At 47.2% G+C, this 17,182-nt stretch overlaps 9 protein-coding genes across 9 annotated transcripts, besides 6 other annotated features; 1 reads left to right on the top strand and 8 right to left on the bottom strand.

The window, feature by feature from the left end:
- Nucleotides 1-426: 426 nt before the first annotated feature.
- On the bottom strand, nt 427-2,247 carry Tb09.211.4000 (hypothetical protein, conserved; the record flags this gene model as incomplete). Its single annotated transcript, XM_822449.1, has 1 exon — nt 427-2,247. One exon carries the CDS (start codon nt 2,245-2,247, stop codon nt 427-429), a length of 1,821 nt encoding a protein of 606 aa, XP_827542.1.
- A 373-nt stretch (nt 2,248-2,620) lies between these two features.
- Tb09.211.3990 (hypothetical protein, conserved) lies at nt 2,621-3,367 on the bottom strand (the record flags this gene model as incomplete). The annotated part of the gene is made up of 1 exon (XM_822448.1): nt 2,621-3,367. One exon carries the CDS (start codon nt 3,365-3,367, stop codon nt 2,621-2,623), a length of 747 nt encoding a protein of 248 aa, XP_827541.1.
- Nucleotides 3,368-4,252: 885 nt separating this feature from the next.
- Tb09.211.3980 (hypothetical protein, conserved) lies at nt 4,253-5,572 on the bottom strand (the record flags this gene model as incomplete). Its single annotated transcript, XM_822447.1, has 1 exon — nt 4,253-5,572. One exon carries the CDS (start codon nt 5,570-5,572, stop codon nt 4,253-4,255), a length of 1,320 nt encoding a protein of 439 aa, XP_827540.1.
- A 373-nt stretch (nt 5,573-5,945) lies between these two features.
- Nucleotides 5,946-6,485, bottom strand: Tb09.211.3970 (uncharacterized protein; the record flags this gene model as incomplete). Its single annotated transcript, XM_822446.1, has 1 exon — nt 5,946-6,485. The coding sequence occupies one exon, from the start codon at nt 6,483-6,485 to the stop codon at nt 5,946-5,948; it is 540 nt and encodes a 179-aa protein (XP_827539.1).
- Nucleotides 6,486-6,775: 290 nt separating this feature from the next.
- Nucleotides 6,776-6,848: a sequence feature (GA-rich).
- Nucleotides 6,849-7,218: 370 nt separating this feature from the next.
- Nucleotides 7,219-7,241: a sequence feature (AT_rich).
- A 1-nt stretch (nt 7,242) lies between these two features.
- Nucleotides 7,243-7,275: a microsatellite.
- Nucleotides 7,276-7,312: 37 nt separating this feature from the next.
- On the top strand, nt 7,313-7,684 carry Tb09.211.3960 (hypothetical protein, unlikely; the record flags this gene model as incomplete). The annotated part of the gene is made up of 1 exon (XM_822445.1): nt 7,313-7,684. One exon carries the CDS (start codon nt 7,313-7,315, stop codon nt 7,682-7,684), a length of 372 nt encoding a protein of 123 aa, XP_827538.1.
- Nucleotides 7,685-7,867: 183 nt separating this feature from the next.
- On the bottom strand, nt 7,868-8,116 carry Tb09.211.3955 (hypothetical protein, conserved; the record flags this gene model as incomplete). Its single annotated transcript, XM_822444.1, has 1 exon — nt 7,868-8,116. The coding sequence occupies one exon, from the start codon at nt 8,114-8,116 to the stop codon at nt 7,868-7,870; it is 249 nt and encodes an 82-aa protein (XP_827537.1).
- Nucleotides 8,117-8,249: 133 nt separating this feature from the next.
- Nucleotides 8,250-8,295: a sequence feature (A-rich).
- A 200-nt stretch (nt 8,296-8,495) lies between these two features.
- Nucleotides 8,496-8,526: a microsatellite.
- A 468-nt stretch (nt 8,527-8,994) lies between these two features.
- On the bottom strand, nt 8,995-10,548 carry Tb09.211.3950 (hypothetical protein, conserved; the record flags this gene model as incomplete). Its single annotated transcript, XM_822443.1, has 1 exon — nt 8,995-10,548. One exon carries the CDS (start codon nt 10,546-10,548, stop codon nt 8,995-8,997), a length of 1,554 nt encoding a protein of 517 aa, XP_827536.1.
- A 576-nt stretch (nt 10,549-11,124) lies between these two features.
- On the bottom strand, nt 11,125-14,859 carry Tb09.211.3940 (hypothetical protein, conserved; the record flags this gene model as incomplete). The annotated part of the gene is made up of 1 exon (XM_822442.1): nt 11,125-14,859. One exon carries the CDS (start codon nt 14,857-14,859, stop codon nt 11,125-11,127), a length of 3,735 nt encoding a protein of 1,244 aa, XP_827535.1.
- Nucleotides 14,860-15,682: 823 nt separating this feature from the next.
- On the bottom strand, nt 15,683-16,930 carry Tb09.211.3930 (hypothetical protein, conserved; the record flags this gene model as incomplete). Its single annotated transcript, XM_822441.1, has 1 exon — nt 15,683-16,930. The coding sequence occupies one exon, from the start codon at nt 16,928-16,930 to the stop codon at nt 15,683-15,685; it is 1,248 nt and encodes a 415-aa protein (XP_827534.1).
- A 107-nt stretch (nt 16,931-17,037) lies between these two features.
- Nucleotides 17,038-17,062: a sequence feature (AT_rich).
- Between the last annotated feature and the right edge of the window lie 120 nt (nt 17,063-17,182).

Below are 17,182 nucleotides of genomic sequence, written 5' to 3'. Positions count from 1 at the left end.
ATACACCTGTACACTAGTTCATTGTACGCAGAAACGTGAAGAATTGCAAGAAACTGGGTACTGAACCACTATAGCATACACACACAAGGCCTACCTCCTTGAACGTCAGTACGTTCGGAGTGATCGAATTAATAAGAGAAACCCCACACAAATTCACACAGATTGCATATTTAATCGCCGACATGTTTTAAAACGAAAGAAAAAATTGAAATTCAAAAATCCACCAGCTGAATCCCCTGTTGCAGGACCACTGGCGAAGGAAATTCAGTGTTAGGAACACGAACTTTACTGACACTCATCCTTTTTGTGAGAAGAGGGAGTGCCTCTTCGTGTGGTGCGATATATTTTGTATGATACAGTTAGAAACGGGAAAAGGTTGCAGCAGCCACTGTAGAGGGATTGAGGGGGGGAGGGGAGGAAGGGAGGTTACTTCAGAAGCCTGAATATCGCTCCCGTATCGAGTGTAGCTACCTGAACCACTTCCCGCAGGGCGGAGGTGATAGCCGTCCCCCTAGGTAGTGTCATACGCACCACGCACGTCATGCCACCGCGTCTCGCCGGTTTCAGATAGTGGTGGCGCTGTTCTGTGCCGCGTATTCCCCGTCGTGCTACCATATTCTTCCCCGTGACAGCCATCAGCGGCGAGGGTTGCCGCAGCACTCCCTCCCGGTCTTCATACAACTGCGACCGAATCGGTTCATTGTTATCACTTTCCCAACACCAACCTCGTGATTCGTCAAATATGCAGTAAGCGAGCTTCTTTGGACGCTCAATCAACCACCGATAGGTTGCGGGTGGAGCGGCACGCAACCGTGGTAATCCTTCTACTTGTAACTCCTGTGCAATATGCTGAAACGCATCTTTCATTTTTGTGTTGGGTAAGATCAATCGCTCCGCAAAGCGTCCCAGTACAGGGAGCACAATATCATCTGTTGTAAATGACTGAGCCTCTTTCTCGCTGCTCACCAAATGAACCCGCTCTAACAAGCCATCCAAGTGTTTCTCTCCGGCAGCAGAAAGCCACTCCGTGTGACTTACTGACGTCATGCCCCCGTTTATATGGTCCGCGGGGGCATCAAACACGTCTAGTGGCTCTGTCGCGTGTCCGCTGTCACCGCGGCGTAAAACTAAGTCTCCTGGTACAACTCTGTCGCCGTACATTTTCCACCGAAGTGAAGCCAATGCATTAAAGTGAACGTCTGCAACGCTTCTGAGTTTCTCCTGAATGATTAGCCGTGGTACAGCATTGCGGATAACTTGGGCGGAGTCATGCTCCTTTGGTAGGAGATCTGCTGCGCGTTCGACGAGGTCTCGCAGAAGCGTGTGATGTGGGTAGTAAAGCCCAGTTTGAGGAAGGTTAATCAACGGCTCATCTCTCTTCAACGCGTACTCCAAACCTTTGCGCACCCCCGCCCAATCGCTGCACTTCAACTTTGGGTCCACTATGGCTTCGAGAAATGGTGGTAGTTCCTTATGAACTGCTGGTGAACGCTCCGTGAGGCTAAGCACATACCCACGAAGAAACTCCGCGTATTCCCTATGAAGAAGCTGCCTGCCGCTCTCAAAGGCCCGAAAGAGGCCAACGCCGTGCCGTGCTAAGTGGGTGTAATTAATAAAACCATTGCTTCTGAGGGCTTCGAGACGGGGAAGGATGTCAGCAAGAGATCCTCTCAAACCTCTGAATACAACTGAATACGAAACATCAGGGAGGATGCACAGAGGCAAGGAACTTATGTCATGCAAATGCAAGGAAATGTCAACTGCTCCACCAATGCAAACAACACCCTCACTAACGTGCGCCACCTGCTGGCACTGGAAGTTACGCTTGCTTGCGTGTGTGTGGCTACATACCAATGCAATACGCTCCTGGGAGCTACAGAAATCCAGGGGGGTGGTGAACCTCACTGATGTTCTGGGTGGACACTTTCTTTCGATGAGCTTGGCAATTGTTTCGTCTGGTATTCCTTCAGCAACAATTTTTAGTGCGAAGGCGGCCGGACCTCTCACATTTTGCAAGTCTTTGGTGCTTGGAGAAGCAAACGCTTCACTTGGCCACATTTCCTTAACAACGTAATCATCCAAGGACCACTTCATCAGTCCTGTAAGGCGTGAGTTTCGCTCCTCATTCATATCACTGCAACGGCCAGTTGGCGATCGTAACTCAGTTATGCCGATGTTATCTTCCACTGCAGCTGCACCCTGTGCGTATTTCATTGAGTACCTAAAGTTAACTTTATCTTTCGTCATGATCGCTAAGCACTATTGTTTTCGCTTCTGGTTCATACTATTGATCGTTGGTCCTCAGAAACCTTAAGTAATAAAAGGTCCTGCAAAACAAGAGAAACATGTGCAATGATAAACCACGCGCTGAAAGAGGGCGTGGAATGACACGGTCAAACTCAGAGTGTTAGAGGGAATAACAATATATGGTTCATCGTGAATAATGACAAGGTAGTTAACCACTTTTTATGCGTGTGACAAAGTGACTGTAAATTCAGGGAATATACACGGGACCGGATGTGACAGGAAAGGTATAACAATAATAATGACAATAGCACGCTTAAGCGACGTTTTCCTTCACTACACGATAGACGACACTATGCGTACTCCATTACTTTAATTACTCTGAAAGTGAGACATTTGCCTGGCGAGCAAGTTGTTCCCTGCGCCAGTTGGGCATGCACCTCCGAGCGTACCCTCCATGCGGGTTCATCATAAAGTATGGCCGATCGTTCCAGACACAAAATCCCACACAACTTACGAGTCCAACTTGTCCGCTCACCACACCACTCAACCAATAGGACCATCCCATACCAGTAAAAAACTGCGCTTCACTGCGCACCAAGCGATACTCCAGTGGGTCAGAAGGAATTGGATAACGATAATACAACCGCCGGCCGGCGGCGTTTATGAGTAAACCTTTGCGCCACAGTAAAGTCCCTGTGCCAATGGCGACCGACCAAATGGCAGTGTTTGTGGCAAAGGCCTTCATCCACGCCTGACCCCAACTATTCCGTCGCCCGCTCCACATCGCTTCAGAAAGGAAGTAGTGAAGGGTGGTGCCAACGAGAAGGCCCGGCAGAGAAATCCAACCGACCTGACGCATAACTCCGTTAACGGTGTAGCGAGCGCGCTTCTCTGTGTAAACAGCCATACCAGTGCCAATGCTCGCCACCATGACAACCATAAAGGCTGAAAAGAGTAATCCGATGGACATGCAACAGAAGTTACATCGCTTTTCATGCGCTCGCTTTTCCTTCACGGTTACGGGAAGCTCGTTCGCTTCGTCCCCAACTTCCGCTAACAATTTGGGGTTTGCCTTCTTAACCGATATGATCGAAATTTTGGTCGCGTCCAAGTCTGTCATTCCCCTTCACTTCTAATACGCGTAGTCACACAAATAAATAAGAGATGTATATACACACGTATTTATAAAAGACAGGCAAAAGCAAGAAATCATTAGGGGAAACCCGGCAGTCCACACATAACACTTCATCAGTATATATACTGACAAAAGTATTGTCTCATACTAGTAAGTACGGTACACAAAGGGGTGAGCTGCATGGTTGGTGTCCTAATGAGGAAGATAGCGTGCCGTGCCGTGGTAAAACCCAGAGCACGTTATCACTTCTGCAACATCAATTGTTAAGAAACAATAAATATCAGAAATGCCGAAGTGTTTACTCATTTTCGCCTTCCTTTAACACTGCACACTATCAACGGAAAAAAAATGGTTACATGCGCCACCACAAATATACGCATTCTTTTAATACTCCGTTGACTCATATTTTGGTCGAATTAAAATGATATGTGAATTGGTGTATCTACCTGCCGAGCACATTTTCCAAAGCGGAAAACGTTTCGAAAAAAAAAACAATCAAAGAAAACACAAATGTAGTGAGTATCTTTCCCATACAATGCGCGGGTGCAGGCAATTTCCTCCCTCTTAGTTCCCATCCCTCTCTGTAATGAGGTTTATAGAAAGCGTAATCTATTTGATCTCTCGTGCGGCCGCGAAGAATATTACACAAGTACCAACGAAACGAAAACGAGTGAAATGGCAATTGACCATGGCGATGGGAGCGATTGCAAATAAAAGAGTGAAACTTCTATACATTCTCCACAGCAACGGCACACATACACGTGCTCCTTTATATGTGGGGAATCACCAATGTGGAGTGACGCGGGCAAACACACTCCAATCCACGCGCGTGCGCATTTGCATATGAAACTAGAGGCGCTGGTCGATAGTTTATTTCCCCTTCTTTGCTTCGAAAACCACAATCCGCTGGCAAGATATGTTGTCGAAAGAGTTTGCGCGGCGTATCATGTCGATGTGATCAGTGGATAGCTCAAGTGTTGCGCTGATGGTCCGCTTCAGAGCACTACGGTGCGTCAGCACGGTATCGATAGCCCCGTCAGCGTCATGCGTTGCAACGCCTTGTAATGCTCCCGTGGAGAGTGTCGACAGCGTGGTACCGGTGAAAGTCGATGACAGAGATTTGTGCTGGTGATCATCCTTTTCCAACTTCACCTGGGGATTGCTCTCCTCTCCGCTTCGTTGTGCCCGCAGGTGTCTCTGCCGCAAACGCCAGAGTTCGTGCTTGCGCACCAGAGCATCGGATTGCGCCTGCTCTGTTTCTTCGTCCAGTTCTACAAACCCCTGGGACATGCCATTGCAGGACATGAATGGATCCTGCGTGGACGAAAGGGAGGGTGCGGTTTCTGTCGTCAACTCAACCAGAGCTCCTTCCCCTGCGAGAAAGTTGGAGTCACTAGCCGGTGGCGTCATGACGGCTGATTCGTCACCAATCACAAGTTCCCCCATCACTCCACCCAAACTCGCGTCCCCTTCTCCCGCGCTAGAAAATGACAGTTGTGAATTTGTCATTTCGCGTTGCAGCAACCGCTCAAAGGTTTCTTTTTTCTTTTGCTGGACGTTGGAGAGGAATCGGTTGGTTATGTCTGCCGCCACTGCTGACGACCATGTGGAAGACGCTTGTGATACGCCTGATGGAGTAAATAAATTACTTCGCTCGTTTATCCCATCGTTAAGACCAGGCAAAGAACGGCAGAGAACCTCCTTCATACTCACATGCCTCGCTTCCTTACGGAGGGCCTTTTGCGACTGACGGAACAAAACCATTGGCTTTGCATCCTCCTTTTCGCGGTATTTGCTGCTCTTATGAACAGTGTCGTCGGAAGCAGTTGCCCGCCGTGCCTTTCTGGACTCTTTTCGCCCCTTCTCTCCACTGGCAGTGCCCTGCCTCTTTCTTTTTTTCTGTTGCGGATCAACGTGCGAGGCAGTAACCTCATCTGCCTCCACTTCATCAGAGAGGAACAACTCACCCCGTATTGGCTCAGTGTCTAACACATCATCCAACAGAGGGTTAGTATTGGTTTGCTCATCACCCGCTGTAGTTTGCAGTTGAACCTCCTGCTCCTCGAAGAACTGACGAACTTTGTCAAGTGGTGACATGGTTTGCATGGTGAGAATTGCCTCAACCCCTCCCCCGCCATCGTTAGAATTTCGTGGTGGCGTTCTCGCCTCCCCTGGACACGAATTCTCCATGCTTTACGGGGGAAAACTTACAGGTAAGTGAAAGCCTTGTCTTTAAGAAGGCAAAACGCTTTACTGTTTCCTCCCTATCGAAGAAAAAATTTCCCTATCCCTTTTGCCCAAGTGAAACAGCAGGGAACCGGAGCAAGACATTATGAAGAAAGGGGGGGGGGTACTGTGAAGGTACCGGTGACAAGGCAATCCATGCACTCTAACTGGCACACAATCCAAATTCCGAAAAAAACATATACGAGCCAAACAACAAGGGGGGGGGATGCAGTGCGCTCTGTATAAAAACAAACAAACAACAAATCGAAAGGGCGCTCACCATTTCTCTTCCCTGTAATTTTACCCTTCCCTTTCCTTTTTTTTACTTATTTTACACTTAACACACCTCTGCATGCTGTCGCTTGGTGAAACAGTGCTCAAGGACACTCACTGTATCAACTTGGTCATTAGCCTTGGCGCACTCCAACGCTGTTAGTCCAACCACATTTTTCACTCCCCGCATTGCTCCGCTGCTCAGCAGCAATTTCACAACATCCACGCGACCGCTGGTCGCTGCGAGGTGAAGCGGCGTGCGCTTCATTCCATCTTTCGCATTCACATTTGCTCCTTCTTCCAGTAGCCTTGCGGTAATGGACACAAACCCTCGATCGGCCGCATAGTGTAACGGAGTCCACCCATCTGCGTCCGCTGCATCCAGGTCAATACGCTGTTGTTGCTGTTGTCCAGAACATTGAGCGGAAAGAATGAAATCAACAACTCGAATATTACCCGAGTATGCCGCGTGGTGCAGGAGTGTCATCCGGAATTTGTCGTATTCGACTACGGAGCCACCGTGCCGCACATATTCCTCCACTCGCGCCTCATTACCGTTTCGGCACGCGTCGTAAATGGTTTCTTGCTTTCCACCTGTTGTCATATGATGCAAGAGAATTAATATGTGGCGAAATCCAGTGGCTAGTGAACTTCCTGCATCTAACGTTATTCAGGTACCGAGAGAACGAAAAGAAAAAAAAAGAAATAAAGATGGAGAAGTTTTGCAGTAGGCCAGCATAAGCCACAGAAATGAACGACTTCAATTTGGCGAATCAGGCGAAAGTTTCGTGTTCGCATCCACCCTTTTCCTTTGGCAATACTTTCTTTTAGCAATTAAAAGAAAAATTATCCCTCCTTTCGAAGAAAAAAAATATTTGACGCTTCAGACGGTGCTCCTCTCTTTTCCCCCCTTTCCTTTATCTTTCCTTAAATATTTTCTTCCTCCTTTTTCCTTTCGTGTGCTTTCTACTAAGTGTTCATATTTTCTTTGCCTCTCATCAACTTTTACCATCAACTTTTTACTTCGAAAGAAGAAAAGAAAAGAAGTTGTCTCTCAATTTATATTTCACTCTTCAGTAAATGTAGACAACCTCTTACACGCACACTCACACACACAAATATAATTATCCTCCCAACTTTGTTTCTGTTTCATTTTTTTTAAATAGCAAATTGCCGTACTTTACCTCAAGCACATAATCTGAGGAAGGAGAAAGCAACAAAAGGATACAATCAATCACGCAGGCAAATAAACACACACACACAAAAAAAAAAGAAAAAGAGGACCCGTCCACAGCCCAAAGAAACAGAAAACAAAAGCAAAACAAAACAGAAGCAGCAAATATTTATATATAATATTTATGACACACGCACACACAAACACACAAACACATACATAAGAGTATACATTAATAAATATGCATCTTAGCGTTTATGTGCGTGTGCTCTTCCTCCCCTTTCCCCTCTCAAATACCCCCCTTTTTTTCTCTGTTACCGTTGACATTTCTTTACTGCACGGGAAGTTCCAGTTATTTCCATCCATCCATCCATTTGTTCATTTTTATTTTTTTTGCTTCCGCTTTATTTAATTTCCCCCTAACTTCATCCACCTCTTTCACTCTTCAACACACCTACACCTACACGTACGTGAATACATGTGCAAATGTAGCTTGTGTGCTCCTGCTATTGTTGTTGTTGTTCCGTCAGTGCGTGCCGCAACTGCTTTGCCACACAGGTTCGGACATTAAATTCGTTCAAACGTTTGGACAAGGCAAAATTGTGGACACAGAAGTCGAGAAGAGATGAACAGAAGGAGGGGGGGGGGGGAAAAAAAAAATCCAAAACAGAGCAAAGAGTCAGTAAATTAACAAATACGGCGAAGTCGTACATCAAAATGAAGTGTGTGGATGTTAAAATGGAAACTGGGAAAGAGAAGAAAGAGAAGGAATGAGCATCGTTGTGTCTAAAACATATGGCCATAATATTATTTTATTTCCCCTTACTCTTTTTCTTATCTTTAGGGGCCGAAGCTGTTTGAGCCGCTTCCTCATCAGGACCCGCCTGTTGCATGAGCTCCGCAATGTTCTTTTCCAAGTCATCGATACGGGTGCCCATTTCGTCAATACGAGTGATAATCGTATCCGACATTTCTTGGAAGCGAGTCTGCATGTTTTGAAGGAGACCCTGCACAAACGTAGTGAGTTCTCGTGTGGCCTGTCCTGGTTCTTCGTAGTCCATGGCTATTCAATACCAACAGCAAGGAAAAAAAAACACAAGGTATAAAAATGGGAAACGGAATATATAAAGATATATTCGTATATTAACTCTGCTACCTTTTTTTTTCTTTTATGAAACTGCAAACTACAGATGCTTCTTTTTTTTTTTTTTGCTGTGCTTTCTTTTTTTCCTTTCTCTTTGAAAAATTGTTTGCGAAGTGTAAGCTTTCCCTTCTACACCCAAAGCACAAATAAAACAATTAAAACGAAACCAAGAGAATGTGAAAAGAAGACGAAGTTGCCCAATACTGACACCAGAAGTTTTATAATAACATGAAATACAACGCACAAAAGTATAATGATGTGTTTTCATATATAAATAAATATTGAGAGGAGAAAAGATATATATATATATATATATATATATATATACCTGCATGCAAAGGATGAGATGATCTTTTTTTAAAAAAAAACTGCTTCAAACTTCTTTTCAATACCTCGCTTTTCTTTGTGCGCGAGCTATAAATGAAAATGTTGCAAAGCCTATTTCGAAAAATAACTGAATACGATCAATTATCCTCACTTTCTCCCTCATCCCTTTTTGTTCGTTCCGCCGCCGCCGTTTTCCCCCACTTTTATTCACTTTTCCTTCTGTCCGTATTATTTTCAGACCTGTCTGAGTGGTGACTGACGGGAGACTGGTTTTGAACACATTGGAAAAGGAGCAACACACTAAACAGCAGAGTGATTGAGCACCATACGCAACTCAACCGTCCCGTTTTGAAGGTTGACACATACACAGACACTAACAGCAAAAATAAACATAAAATCATTGTGACGCTGGTCGCAACTTACCCTTTTTCATTGCTTTTTTTTCCTTTGCCTGCTGACCGCAAGCGCTCATTCGCCTTCTTGCGGTGCGCTGCGGTGGTGAAACGCTTCCGTTTCATCAACGTCAACGGGAAAGATATCTTCCGCTGTGAAATCAAGTGTGAGCGGCCGCACGGTTCCGCCATTGCCGTCATCTAGAAACGGTAGTGAAGGATCAACTGCATTAGGATCACCGGAGTCTTGCACTGCCCCTTGCGGGGGTGGTAACTGACGTTGATGTTGCTGTTGTTGTAGCTGTGAGAAAAGCGTCATCGCCGTCGGGAGTTCTACAGCCCCTGCACCACTGTTCTGTGAAAGTTGCGTGAATCCGTCTCGTTCATCCGCCAAAGAAAGCGCATTATCCACAGAGTCAACATCACTTGAATATAACCTACGGCGGAAAAGTGGCAACTTCCTGGCCTCCTCCTCGGGAACAATACGAATCCGCGAGTTCATTTTCATAACCACAGCGAAGCGCAACTTACGCGCGTTGCCGAGAGGTATCGTTTTTACTGAACCTTTCAGCGTGTACTCGGCGACGCGTTTGTTCATATCTACCATGAGAGAGACAAAATCACCCTTATCCAGCGCCTCGAGTCTATCCTCTTTTCGGTGATGCGGGAAGTTGGAGTAGAACACACCCGTCATGTAGTAAACACAGCAGTGCAATGTTTTGTGAAACTCTTGATCCGACATAACACACATGTCGGATATCAGTCCGATTCCTACATACTCACTATTCAGTATTTCGAATGTTATACGATGGCATCCTGTAATGAGGAAATTTTCTCCAATTGTTGCGATGCTGTATACAACGCGAAACTTGTTCCGCTCCAGGTTCACACCGGGACCAGGATTGAACTTAATGCCCGTTTCCTTTGACTCATCACTTAGTTCCTTTATGAGACCGTGCAGCTGGAAATACTGTGCGTCGGTCTTCAACATGGAGAGCCGATCCTCACTCAGCATGCTAAGCATGCGGGATCCTCGAAGATAGTTAAGGATAAACCGGAATGTACCTGGGTCTCTGTCAATGAAGAGCGCCCCAGTATCATCCAACAAGGGAGGTTGGAAGCTAGTCGGGTAAGGGCTGTCCTCACCACCAGCTGCGCCGTACCTAAACAACATATCGAAGTAGGTGTCACCTCCATCTTTTTTTAATAATAACTGCAGAGGCACAGTGAATATCTCACCACCAACGTTGAGGCGAACTACCTCTCGGGGGGATATACTGCATAAGGAAGGCAGTGTGGCCATTGCCGCAGTCGACGACTCCCGTTGCTGCACGAGGGAGCCGACATTCCGTACGATCAGCTGGCATCTGCTTACATGCTCCTTTAACTCGTTCCGCAAGCTCGCCGCTTCCATTACGGAACTCGACGAGTAGGCTGCCAAAGGTCCATGATTTGTGAGATTTTCTCTGTCCACATCTTCTTGTGAGAACGGCTCTGCAGAAGTGTCATCGGCGAGGTGAGTTGCAGTCGCTGGCAGGACCTTTTGGCGTTTGTGCAGTTGCCCCGAGGTTTTGCTGTCTTCGCGAGTTCGCTTTTGCCTTTCGCGCACCCCAGCACTTCTCGGAGGCATAAAACTAACCTATATTAGCTTAGGACCCTGGCAGGTACAACACCAAGTTAAGGCCCTAAAAACACTAATTTTGCACTACTTATTTCCTTATCTTTCCTTCCGTTCCTACTATTGTCACTACTTCCCTTTTGCTTTTGTTAACTGCCTTTGTGGTTACTTTCCCTTTTGGCTACCGCTGCTGCTAAAATATACGTGGAGATGGCTAAAAGACAAAAAATAGGGGGCATAATGAGTGGATGTAAAGATTCTGCAAATGAACGAAAAGTAAAATTAAAAGGAAAACACACAAGCGTATAAATATGTATGAATACACCCGATTTGATAAAACAAACAAGCGGCACGACACCAATATAAAGAGGGTAAATCGATCAGATACCAGGAATGATTGGCTACAATTGTCAGCTTGTTCTGAAAGAGGTGAGAAAACGATTGCCAACGCAAACGGAAATGAGCAGACGAGGTGAATACGTGCGAGGTGGCACTACTTTCTCTTCTGCTTTATTCTCCCTCTTCAGAAGAGGAAACTGCCGAGCACAATACCCGACGCGTTAGAGAAGTCGACCGACTCACATCCCCTCAGATGTGTTTCCACTGCAACCTTACAGTGTGTGTTGTCTCTCGCCCATCCGCGTCGGATAGCGTTACGGAAAGTGGGTGTTCTCCCATTTTAAAGGCAAAAACCTCTACTACCTCCTGATACAACCGAGTTGCATCGTTGGTTTCCCCACCGCCTACAGTGTGCACCGCGTCAACGGCACCGCTCAATACGCTCATATCAAGCGCTTGTTGCTCCATTGCAAGACGAACCCGCAGCGGAACGACACGCTTCCACGGTGCGCTCACACAAACAAGTAGTTGCACAGGTTTCATTACAGGTAATATGATTGAAGCCAACTCACCTCCGGTAACGTTTACCAACTGTTGATTACGAAGTCCACCAAGATCGTTTGGGAGTGTTTTGATGGTGACGATGGCATCTTCCAGTGGTTCCATGCATACAGCTTCTGCTGAGGCAATTGAAAAGTCCACGTAAAGTGTGCCACCGCACTTGGGCTGTCCTCGAACCACCCATGGGAGTGGAATTTGCTTCGTTCCGCGTGGCACCTTGATTATCTCAATGGGTGGAACAAGGTACTCAGCTCCTGCAACAATCAGTGCATCCGGTATATTAGCAAAACTCAAGTGACTACACAGCAACTCAATCGTGTGAACCGTGTTCATATTCCGCACACACAGCTCTACATACCTCCTGTCACGTGAAAGGGAAACAGATGTTACCGCTAAACTTGGAGCCTCAAAGACACGAAGGTATGTTTCCTGAACGCGTCTCGGGATGACAGCAAAGACGGGAACGGCACTAGGAATGCCGGGGGGAGCGGTAGGCTGATTATATGGCAACTCCATACACGTGCGGAACACAATGTGCTGAAACGCCTTATTGTCACTTCCCAGGGGTGAAGCGATTGTGACGCGCCTAGTTGTGACGCCACCAACTTCAAGTGAGGATTCTGAACGTTGCTCAGTGGAGGGATCGCGTTCGATAGTGACGTATAGGGAGGAGGCACTTAAGCGCTCTTTGCACCCTTCGCACGTGTCTAATTGACAGGATTCGTCGTGAACCGTTATTTGAAATTTGTGCACCGGCACCCTACCAGTGTTGACCACGTGTAACGTAAATTCAACTGTTTGCCCGCAAAAAATCTCTACCTCATTCACCCCAAGGGCGCACGATACCATCGGTAGTTCCTGTAGCACAGGTATCACCTCTGGCTTCCTCACAGGCATCATAAAAGTTCCACACCACGGCATGTTGCTGAACCTAATCTCCACACCCTTCACAGAGAGAAACCCCGGTGTAGTTGGCAGCACTTGCAGGCACAACTGAAGCTTCGACATGGGCTGAAGCGTGACATTGGTTACCACATAAGTCGACGGCGCATCGGTGGTCAGACCGTGTTCCTCTTCCAAGTTCGTGGTGCCACCGTCACCGTTGAGCGACGAGACAGGGCAACAGCTAAGTGCGACGGATGAGAGTTCAACTTGTGTACGAAGAGGGTTTTTCAATACCACTGTCACCTCACCGACAGTACCAACAGACCACACCACCTGTCCCTGAGGAATAATCTTCCCGTTTAAAGTGAGTACAGTCATCTTAAGTCGTCCGGTGTCAATAAAGGTGAATTGCGCCCCGCTTAGTGAAATTGTTTTCGGTTCCAAATGTGGAGGTAACGGGAGTACCTCCATATCGTCCAGAAAAGGAGGTGTCGAGCAGTGAAGTGACTGGTAATGTGCACTCTTTTTCGCAATGAGTGTCATCAGCGACTCCTGCGTGTCGTCACTGAGAAACGGGTAGTAATCAAATAGCAGCATGGAGGCTACAGAACACTTGGCATCAGAGTCAAATCCCTCCTCCGTTATGGCGTCGAGTAGTTCTGTAAGTAATGGTACAGCTTGTGCCTCACAGGGACGTGTACCCAACCTCAACGACGCACATTCCTTCTTTGTGCTACTACTTTTTGCGTCACCGTTGGCAACGGCAGGGCTCAAAATATCTTGCCCCTGTCGACTGCAAGTCAAGACGGTAATGTCGTCACCTAAACCATTTTCGGGAAATGGAATGCCAGCTACTCGACACGCCATCAAAAGTAGCAAAATCGCGGATCCATTCGCCCCCTTCCGCCTCTGGGTGAGTGCTGCATCGGCGATATAATGTATTGCTTTCCGACAACAACCCGCACGAGCACAGATACGGGGTATTTGCGTACGAATTCGCTGTTGCAAAGTCCCATCACCGCTCTGGGCGGCCAGATCCTTTATTAAACTGAAGCACTCTAACATAGACTGTTTGTCGCCCTCCTCTGCCAGAAGTTCTGCTCGCTTTACGTGTATGTTCAACTCCCTTTCCCGCAAAAGAGTCCTTGCGCCTACAACAGTTCTTAGAAGCTGTAGTGCCTCGTTGAGGTAAAGATGTAGTTCATGGAAACTAAGGTGAATAATCTGCCGCAGGCACCCTAGAGCCCTCCTCCCGTATTTCTCCACTCTTTCGTTGGACATCGTTTCGTCAAGTGATCTGATCCGACGCCTAAGACTTTCGCACTGCGATGAAAGGGGGTCTTCTACTTCCTTCGTTAACCTTTTCCCCAAGACTGAAAGTGCAGTGTTACGCTTTAAAGCAGTAAGTGCCTTCCGCTGGGAGACTTGGAGGGTTGATGTCACTTTATCTATCTCATCCATAGTTTTTTTCATGTCATTCGACCACACTGAACCGTCAAATGCAAGCGATACAAATGTGGACTCAGCGCTTTCCCTCAACGCAAGCAGCGGTGCATTCTGCATGAATCGTAGTGTGGCAATCGCCTCCAATGTTGCCGCGCACCACAACGCATCTGCTCCTCCTAGAGCTTCGTCATACGACATGAGGGCAGCGTTGAACGAACCTAAAATAAGCAGCAAATCCCCTTTTCTTTTCATCAGCGATGTCCCCGAACCGTATGACGGCGCAGCATCAGCGGTGGCACTTCCCTTCCCACTCTTGCTACTACTCTTAAATCTCAAGACGCTGCTCAGGTCACTTGGTCCAGGTTTCGCCTCAACTATTGACGCGATCATCGACGACAGCTCAACGAGTCGTGCGTCTGCGCGCCGCACCATGGCAAATGCAACCTCTCTCAAGACGTGGTTAGCCACGTCATTAATGGATGCTCCTGTAGAGACTGGGATGAGAACTTCCCGTAGACCACCTGATTCTATGTCTGCTGGTGGGTCGAGCACCACGCAGCGGCAGGCACAATTTTTAAAGTATTTCTCGAAAACGTATCCCACCGCCTTGAGGGCCAAGTTTGGCTCATGTTCGTAACAGTTCAGCACCACGACAACAGCAGCCGTGCCCATATGAACTTCCACTTCCGCGGAGGCAGAGGCGGTAACGGAGTCGACATTGCTGGCCACCCGCACAAGGATCTCAAATAAATCGTCGTCAAAATTGTAATTCCTCCCAACTGGGAACGCCTCACGAAGTGTGTGGATGGGGAGGAAGGGCTGCCTCAATACTGCATTGAGAACACCACGCTCCAAACCAGAGAGGCACTCTAGCACCTGCTCAACACTGTCCCCGCTCATGTTACCATGCATGTTGTCCTCACCATTACGTCCGATGGTTGTTGCATTGCCCTCTCCATGCTCCGAATACAACTGCTTACACAGAGACATGGGAAGCCACAACAGGGGCATGCGACGGTTAGCGCGGAGTTGAGTGCATGGCAGCACTGCCGCGTCAACAACTGGTGAACCGCTAACTACAGGATCCTTCATGTGTTTGGCTTGCAAAAAGCGTAATAAAGTAACAAAAAGAAAGTTAGAGTGAAATGCCCAAAGGCTAGAAAAATGGGATATAACTAAGAGGGGGGGGGGGAAACGCTAAACAACGTATAGGGTTGGAAAAAGAAGCGGCTCAATTCTGCTCATTATTGTCAATGCAATGTGCACCCAATGGGTGCCACCGCAAAGATTATTCGGTGTGCCTTACCTAAGTGGTAATGCACAATTTTGTTAGCGCATGGTCACGGGAGGAACGCATCACAATGTGTAAGTCAACCCATTTTCACCCCTTTCTCCCCCCAAACCAATATTTAAATATTCAGAAACGAGTCACAGTGCCCCACCGCTTCTAAATCTGTTGTGGGGAGGGGAGGAGAGAATTGCATACCCCGCAGTATTGCGAAGATTACCAATGAGGGGGGAACTACCCGAGAAGGGGGGGGGCATGTTATAACTTCCCTTTCGCTCACACCAGCCTCTTCACAGTACAACCTTTCCCCTTTATATCCTCCCTCCTCCCCCCTACGGGGGTGTTGATTGGGACCAAGGCATTATTGGGAACAGTAGACCCGCGAGACATGTTGTATAACACTGCATGCAGTTATACAAATGTGTACATTTTCATTGCCCTCACTATTCCCTCCCCTGAAACATCGGGAGAGCGAGAGAACATTTCCCCTTTCAAACGAAACAAAAAGGGTCGAAGTCACCTGGTTGCCAAATTACTAATACAGCACCCACTGCTTTACTGTGGGCATATCAAATTAGCTTTTGTTACAACATAGTTATTTGGCCCCCCCTTTAAATAAAATTTCAACTATTCGTCGTTAAACAAAAGAATGTGCCCGAACGAAATGACACCCACGTTCATTTTGGAGGCGGAGGCGCTAGATTTTGTTCGCAGCGTGTAGTACAATTGCCCTTTCATGATTGTAGGTCCGTCCGACGGATTTATAAAACTCAACTCAAAATGCGATGTAGGGTTGTGTTCGTGCTCATTGTGGTCCATGCAGTTTACATTTCCTTCAGCGGCGTGCTCTTTACTACTTACGCTGCCGTCGACGCAGCCATTGTCTTTGGTGTCGTCGCTATCGGTGCTGCTCCCGCTGCCTTTCACCCTCAACTCCTGGGACAATTTCCAGACATCGGCAGCATGAAGGTACCCAATGTCCTCCACAAGCTCAGCTGACCCAGCGTCCAACCTAAGAAAGTACGAGTTGACAACATCCACACCCAAAACTAAGGGGTCACTTGGAGATAAGTCAAAGCGAATCATGAAGTAACGATGCACACGTGCGAAGGGGTTGTTTTCTTCCGTTGATTTGCGGGTTAATGCCGCATCAAATGCGTTCACGGTGATTGTCAGTGTGAGGTCCTCATTCTGACACACTACGGTACGCGGTACGTAGCGCCTAGCAAATTCCTGCAATTTCTGGTTAGACGTTGCAGCAGCAGCAGCGGCTTCTGTGTTCTGGGAGAAGGAAGAAAGAAATTCCTTAACAAGTGGTAACGGTGCGACGTTTTGAAGAATGAACATCTCATAGCGCAGCCCAATTGCACCCGCAGATGCCACTCCGTACCCACAATCCCCCATTTCACTCCCATTATTACCTGTCTGTACACACTGAAGTTCTTTATTGTTGGGGCGGCCCTGTCGCACAATGATTTGGTCGTCTAGGAAGTCATCATCCGTCACTTCGGAAGCAACCACGCGTGCTTCTTTGAGAATTGCATCAGTCGACTCGCTAGCAATATTCTCCAATCTACACTTCAACCACCCCAACTCACGCATGTATACGAATTGCTGCGCCACCGACATGTCTTTCGAAGGCACAGACATGAAAGCCCTGCGGAGGTCCTCAAGACAAGTTCGGACAAGGAGCGGGGTGTCAATTCCCTGCAGGGGCTCCAGTTGCTTCAACTCGCTGTTCGGTTTGGTCGCATAATACACCGGTTTCACGAGCGGGTACGAAAGGATGAAACGTATATCTTGCAGGTGGTATGGATGTTGTTTTGCGGTATGAATCCCCTTCAAAATTGATCTATAAAGAGGAACGAAGTTCATATGAAAATAAAAAATAAATCTCGCGACAAGGTTTCCTTACTTTCCCGCTTCATACCACAAATTATGTTGTGTTGATAGGATACACTATCTCTTGTTGGTCACCCCACAAAAATAATAATAATAATAATTAAAGGTAAGAAAGCAGCACCGGAAAAATAAAGGTTAATTTTAAGAGAATAGGGTCAAGAGGTGGTCAGAGATAGCAATTCTGGAAATAAAATCCACCGATTCACTTAGGAAAACTTTTCTTCA

This window comes from Trypanosoma brucei, chromosome 9, assembly GCF_000002445.2.
Source record: "Trypanosoma brucei brucei TREU927 chromosome 9, whole genome shotgun sequence".
Taxonomy (NCBI): domain Eukaryota; phylum Euglenozoa; class Kinetoplastea; order Trypanosomatida; family Trypanosomatidae; genus Trypanosoma; species Trypanosoma brucei.
The sequence above is the reverse complement of the archived record's forward strand: the minus strand, read 5'-3'. Positions and strand labels throughout refer to the sequence as shown.